Raw genomic sequence first — 7,004 nt, 5'->3', positions numbered from 1 at the left:
AAAAAACCAATACAAGCAGCCTTCAACTTATGACCACAATTGAGCCAAAAAATTTATGTGGCTAAGTTGGACATTTGTTAAATGAGTTTTGCCCCATATTAAACCTTTCTTGCTGCAGATATTTAGTTAGTAACATGGTTATTAAGTGAATCTGGCTTCCTCATTGACTTTGCCTGTCAGAAGGTCACAAAAGTTATTCTAATGACCCTGGACATTGCAATTATAATAAAAACCGCTCATTTGCCAAGCATATGATTTTTGATCATGTGACCATAGGGATGATGCAATGTTCATTAGTATGAAAACTGGCCGCAAGTAACTTTTTCGGTGCTAAAAAGGTTATGACTTTTTTCAAAGATGTAACTTTGAACTATCACTAAATGAACTGTTGCAAGTTGAGGAGTACCTGAAGTCTTTTTCTACCATGACTTGAAATAAATTTGGCTTTCTGTAGGGGGACCTTGGAGTGGGAAATTAAAAATGTCAGTGGTTACTTTTCAGAACTGTTAACTGATATTTGTAAATATACCTATCTAAAACTCACATTGCTATTTTATTTTGACATTACATATTCTTTTGTATTGAGGTCAGGTCTTAGGAAAATAATGAAACACTTGGGCATGAAGATGCAGCCAAGAAGTCCAGCATTGGAGACCAGGATGGAGAAGACCTGCACAGCCACCATGTATTTCCCTTTGGTGCTCAGGTAAGTCGGCAGGAAGGATATCCAGACACTGCAGAAGACCAGCATGCTGAAGGTAATCAGCTTGGCTTCGTTGAAGGCCCCAGGCAGATTCCTGGCCAGGAAAGCCACAGTGAAGCAGATGGCAGCCAGGAAGCCCATGTAGCCAAGGGCCCCATAAAACATGGCGACAGAGCCTTCATTGCACTGTAGAATGATTTCTCCAGATTGTGAGTACATGTCAGAATCAGGGAAAGGAGGAGAAGCACCCAACCAGATGCTGCAGATGGCAACTTGAAGACCAGAACAAGAAAGGATAATGGAGTTGGCTAAACTCTTTCCCAGCCATCTCTGCATGTTATTCCCTGGTTTTGTGGCCAAGAAAGCCAGCACCACTGTGATGGTTTTGGCCAAGACAGAAGAAATGGCAGCAGAGAAGACGATGCTGAATGTCGTTTGTCGAAGAAGGCAGGTGACTCTCCTTGGCTGGCCAATGAACAAGAAGGGGGTGAAGAAGGAAAGCAGGAGACAAACCAGAAGGATATAAGAGAGGTCTCGATTGTTGGCTTTGACTATAGGAGTTTCTTGGAATTTAATGAAGATTCCCAAGACCAAGAATGTGATTAAAGCGAGGAACAAGGCAATGGAAGTCAAGATGATGCCTAATTTTTCTTGATAGGATAGGAAAGTCTTTGTTTTGGGGATACAGTGATCTCGGTTGTTGTTTGGATGTTGATCTGGTGGACATTTGCTGCATTTTTCTGCATCTAAAAAAGCACAAGAGTAACATTTACTTTAAAGCTATGTGCTAACTTCCCCTCTTGCAATGTTGACTGGGCTGCCAGTAGTTGTGTGTTCCTCTCTCCCCTAGTCCATGGAAAATTTGTCTTGCACAAAATGGTTCCTGTGTCCAAAAAGGTAGAGGTCGGCTTCCATGGAACCTTATCTATCTGTTCCAAATTGAAGGCAAACATTCTGGGGGGGATTCCTGTATTATAGGCAGAATAATGGTTGCTTGCCTCTGATCTAATACATGACAGGATGCCCTGGAACTGCTCACTTTTACGGGAAATGGGGTGCATAATAATGTGAAACATGAAAAGTGCAATGAAGACAAAGGATAAGAGAGGTCAACTCCCTGGTGAAGCTAAGATATTTTTGCTCCAATTGTTTTTATAATCTGTTCTCACTTTAACCTCCAGAGCTAAACCTCTTATCATTTAGTAGAGAAAAAAATATGCATATTAGATGTGAATTGCTAAGAAGCTTATCAAAATGCCCTCATGGAAAATGGTTGAGGTACATGGTCTTCCTAGAAAGAAAAGTTTCCCCTTTCCTCTGGTGTCACCCACCTTCCATGGTGGAGATGGTTCCTTCTGCACAGGGAAGACAGTCATAGCAGCACACGGGCCTCCCTTCCTGAGCCACCTTCATGAATCCGGGATGGCAGCTTTCCACGCACCTGGAAGGAGGCAGGGACTGAACAAAGAAAGGAAGACCAGGAAATGATTTATGATTTAATTTCCAGAAGGGGGCATAAGAGAGAATTTGGTGATCTCCTGCTTATATTTAGCTTTGCTAAATCTAAAGCTTATACAAAGAGCTCAGAAATATGCTTGTTTGCACATTGCCTCCATCCTTTTTTTTTCTAATATTCTGTACATATCTATTTTAGTTTATGTTCTAAATTTACATGTTATATTGCTAAAGATAATGTTTAATGCACTTTTTTCCTTGGGGAAAGAAACCAAACCTACCCTGGGTCAAACATTGCACACTTCTGAGATGACTAGTGAATAGTTTCCTTAAATAGATAAATATACATTTCTTAAAGAGAGCTTGATATCTACCCAACAAATGTGTTGCTTCTCACGGAGGATGTAAATGGCATTCAAAATCACTCTGTGACCCAAGAAAGCAATCCTGTTGGTAAGAGACTCACAAAAAGTGAAATAATTATTTTCTCCACCTTGTTCAGCTTATTGATTTCCACTGTAACCTTTGGATCGACCATGAACTTGAAATCTAGGGATCCTTGTTTTTCTAGGCTGCCAAACATCAATTTCCTAATTGACCTATTGTGAAATAGCCAATTAACAATGTCCAAGTCTACTGTTAGTTCTCCCTTCTCATCCAGATATACTCCTTCTATGGATTTATTATAAAATTCAGAGTTTCCAAGGAAGGGATGAAGCTTGAATGGAAGAAAAAAAAATGGGAAGTTTAGATAAGATGTCCAAATGTTTGTGGAAAGACCTCTTTTCAGGAGACAATCAATCAACATTCAATTGTAATCCCTACCAATTTAATATTTAAATATATATAAACTGGACAAACACTGTGAAATGTAATAGAGACACAATTTTGTAGAGTTTCCAGATTCTGTAATTATTCCTTTTTGAAAACCAATTTAAAATGAGAATATGTTTTTAAAGAAAGGAAAGAGTGGAGGGAATGGAAAAAGGAGAGAAATGAAAAGTTGGAATTCAATTGCCCCAAAGGTGTTTTTTTCAAGAGGCATCTGGACTTCAAGACATTTTGCTTCTTTCATCCAAGAAGCTTCTTCAGCTCTGATTGGATGGTGGCAATGGAAGGATTTATACTCCTTGGAGACAGCTGGCCATTTTCATTCTTTTAGCGAGTTGTTAAGGTCACTAACCTACTTTATATATACTTTATCAATGCATAGACCACATGACTGCAAGGAATATAAATATAAAACCTTCCATTCTCCAATATTCTCCACCATTCACTCAGAACTGAAGAGGCTTCTTAGTTGAGAAGCAAAATGTCTCCTAGCCAAACAAGAAAGTCCAGTTGCCTTTTGAAAGAAAGTAATTTGGGACAACCATGGCCTGGATGACTGAGAATCTCCACAGACATTTGGAATTATTTTTTTTCTACTCAGGATAAATGATGTTTTTAGAATAGCTGCCCAGTTCTTACAATTAGCAAATAGATTCTTGGCTGCAAGTGTTCTGACCCAAGCTTTGTCAATTGTAATTAATCACAAACTTGTTTTAAAAGCAAAACCTATTTTATTGCAACGCTGGGAATTATTTTCATTCCTAGCTAGAACTAATCTTAAGCAGTCCCCCAAGATAACCACACACCTTCCAGTTCTGTGGAATGCTACCAAAACCAGAAGTATCCAATTAACTATAAAAGAGACCAACCAAAGTACAAGAAAAAAAACAACCAAAGTACACAGAGCTTAAGAATGACTTGGAACCGATCGAACTACTTTGCTCCCTGCAAGGGTTTTGTCATTTAGGTCTGACTTTTATCCCTTATGGGAGTGGCAATCGCCTCTCAGCCTTACTCCTGAGTCGCCTCTTTAGTTTCAACTGCTCTCGCCTTCTAGCAGCTCTGCACATACGCACACTGAGAACAGGCTCCCCTGGTTCCTCTGCCTCACTGCTGCCAGACTCTGAAGGCTCCAAAGGCAGCGCCCCACTCCCAGATGATCCTATCCCTATCCCTGCATCAGTTGCAGGACCCTCGTCTGAGTCCTGTCCAGACTCCCTGACAGGTCCCCTTTCTTTCTCACTGTCCGATTCCATTGCTGTCTGCATCGGCTGCTGGTGAACCACAACAGCAAGAGACGTGCAAGTAATAGAAAAGAAATACCTGCCAAGCCTTCAGTCTTGCAGATTCCAGGCTCTTAACCCTTTCCATCAATGTCCTTTTGAATCTCGATAAGTAGGCTGCATGTAAGGCCTGTGCCACAGCCCAGATGGTGTTGTAAATAAAATGATCGTCTAGACACAGGATCCGATCCACCACATGTTGAGGCACAACCTCAATCTCTTCTCTCTCTCTGCATCGTCTCCAGACTTTCACAGAAAAGGCATCTTTGGTGTAGGAGCACATGAAGCATTTTTCCGCAAAATGTCTAATGGAATAGTAAAACTGAATATGCCCATCATAGTTTGTCATTTGTTTTGTCTTCAAAAGAAAGGAAAGAAGGTTTTGGATGAATTCAGAGGGAAATTCTTGCTCCGTGAAAAAAAGTTGTAAGTCCCACAGCACTGTTGTCACCAGGACTTTTCCTGCAAACATTTCCATATTTTGATGTACTAGATATAGAAGTGCTATTCCTGTGCCAATTGAATCAAACTCTGCAGCATAAAGAAAAGTGTTAACTTGTCTCCAGTGCTGATATAGAGGAATATCTATTGACATCTCAAAGGAAGTTGGCAAAAATGTCTGCAAAATAACTGGACAAATGCCATTCCTGATCAGCATGGAAGGCAACATTGTCATGAATTTCTGCCCCTGGTCAGTGTCCGGAGCAAGCAGCCCAACCAAAGTCCACCTGAAATGGAGGAGCAGCTTGACCATTCCTGAATACTGGAATCCTTCAGCAGGGAGCATTGGGTAGAAGAAGGGAAAGTGAATTTTATTTATCAGAATCTGGGAAACAAAATTGTAACTAATCTGAAAAGGAAGGAAAAGTGGTATTTTATCTGAGACCCATAAGAGATAAAATGTAAGATACCAATTCTGTCCCTAATGAAGAGTTAGTTCCACTCCTTGCAATAAAGATGTCAGTGTCCCAACCAGTGGTGGGATTCAAAAAAATTTACAACCGGTTCTGTGGGCATGGCTTGGGGGACTTGGCAGGGGAAGGATATTGTAAAATCTCCAGTCAGAGGTGGTATTCGTCCATTCTCCAAACTACTCAAAATTTCCGCTATCAGTTCTCCAGAACTGGTCAGAACCTGCTGAATACCACCTCTGGCCCCAACTAACCAACTCCAAAACACTAAACTCCGAGACAAACATTTCCTCAAAGTTCCATTTTATTAGAGTTGTCGTGTTGGCACATCTGGGAAAACCTGAATCTGAGAGTTCTGGGTTTTCCCTTCCCAAAACAAAAATCAAAGATCCATCCCCTGCACCCATCAGTCCATCACATGGCCCGATCAAATCTTCATCCCAACTGGAGACATCCCTCCAGACACTCCTCTCCAGGTGCAGAGCGACTTGTCCTTGACTCTCTGAGAAAGAATGTTGTTGTGTCCAACCTTCCACCTCTCTATGAAATCCCCCTTACCAAATTCCCAGGCACTAAATGTGGCAGCCTTGAAGCTTCCAAGTAAAAAATAGCTTCCAAGGTTGACAAAAGACTTCTTTATTTCATGCATTGCTTCTGTCCCCATTCACTTCTTGATGGGATAATGTTTTATCCCAGAAAAAGCATGTCAAATCGGGATTGGCATTCATAATGAGAGGGATATGATTGTTCTACTCCTTCATTTCAAAGAACCTGAACCCTCAACCTTAAGCCCTACCATTTCCATAGTAAAACTTCTCTTTATTTGCAAGGAAGGATCTCTGATTGATTTTACTGGTCTTCCCAGCAAATACTCACCTGTGGGATTTTGTAGGTCTCTAACATGGATGATATCTGGATGGAGAAGCCTGTTTCAGTACCTTCAAGAACAGCCACTGTGTTTCTCTGGTTTCCACAACTGTAGTTGGGGACATTGGCCTCCCCAACTGAAAGCAGGTCCAGCAAAGCATCTGAGGTTTTTCCTGCACTGAAATAATTTTCATAGATACTGTAACCCAGGGTGATGTTGGGTAAGGTATGGGAATTCTGGTTGATCTCCTGGATGGCAAAAATGAAGGATAGGATTTTCCAGTATTGTGCTCCTTTTATCCTGTACAGATAAGTTATTACACGTACAGTAATCAATCAAAAGGATTTTTTTGTTTAATTTCATAAAAAAAACACTTAACGTCTTAGTTCAAGCATTCTGAATAGGTTAGAGTAAACCTGAAAAGTGTAACATAAAAATGATAACCTTTAACCGTCTATTGTGGACCTCACCCCATTCCTAAGAGGTCTGCAGGGAGCATGCACAAGCGCATGAATGTGCCTACTGTCCCTGTCCTAATGTCTCCCTTTTATTTGTACCCATTTCATGTAATCATAATCACAGATAACAGATAATCAGAGTTGGAAGGGACCTTGTAGGTCATCTAGCCCAACCCCCCCCCCCCCAAGCGGAAGACCCTACACCATTTCTGACAAATGGCAGTCCAATCTCTTCTTGAAAGTCTCAAGTGATGAAGCTCCCACAACTTCATCTTCTGTTCCATGGGTTGATTTTTCTCGCTATCAGAAAGTTTCTCCTTATTTCCAGGTTAAATCTCTCCTTGTTCAGTTTCCATCCATTATTCCTTGACTGGCCTACAGGCACTTTAGAAGATAGCTTGACCCCTTCCTCCTCTCTGTAGCAGCCCCTCAAATATTGGAAGACTGCTATCATGTCTCCCCTGGTCCTTCTCTTCACTAGACTAGCCAAGCCCA

General features: G+C 41.1%; 1 protein-coding gene across 1 annotated transcript; it reads right to left on the bottom strand.

Moving 5' to 3' along the window:
* Positions 1 to 553: 553 nt before the first annotated feature.
* On the bottom strand, positions 554 to 6,526 carry LOC113451848 (vomeronasal type-2 receptor 26-like). The gene is made up of 4 exons (XM_087923046.1): positions 6,522 to 6,526; positions 6,060 to 6,351; positions 2,035 to 2,161; positions 554 to 1,449 (listed from the first exon to the last, which is right to left on the bottom strand). The coding sequence occupies exons 1-4, from the start codon at positions 6,524 to 6,526 to the stop codon at positions 554 to 556; spliced, it is 1,320 nt and encodes a 439-aa protein (XP_087779172.1).
* Between the last annotated feature and the right edge of the window lie 478 nt (positions 6,527 to 7,004).

The sequence above is a fragment of the Pseudonaja textilis genome, chromosome 2 (assembly GCF_049901715.1).
Source record: "Pseudonaja textilis isolate UNSWEBS1 chromosome 2, rPseTex1.2, whole genome shotgun sequence".
Taxonomy (NCBI): Eukaryota; Metazoa; Chordata; class Lepidosauria; order Squamata; family Elapidae; genus Pseudonaja; species Pseudonaja textilis.
This window is presented reverse-complemented; position numbering and strand designations above follow the sequence as displayed.

Coding starts and splice junctions, on each gene's coding strand:
- LOC113451848 (XM_087923046.1), bottom strand. Junction 2,162..6,059: donor AGACCTACAAAATCCCACAG/GTGAGTATTTGC, acceptor TTCTTTGTTCAG/TCCCTGCCTCCTTCCAGGTG. Junction 1,450..2,034: donor AACCATCTCCACCATGGAAG/GTGGGTGACACC, acceptor GTGCTTTTTTAG/ATGCAGAAAAATGCAGCAAA.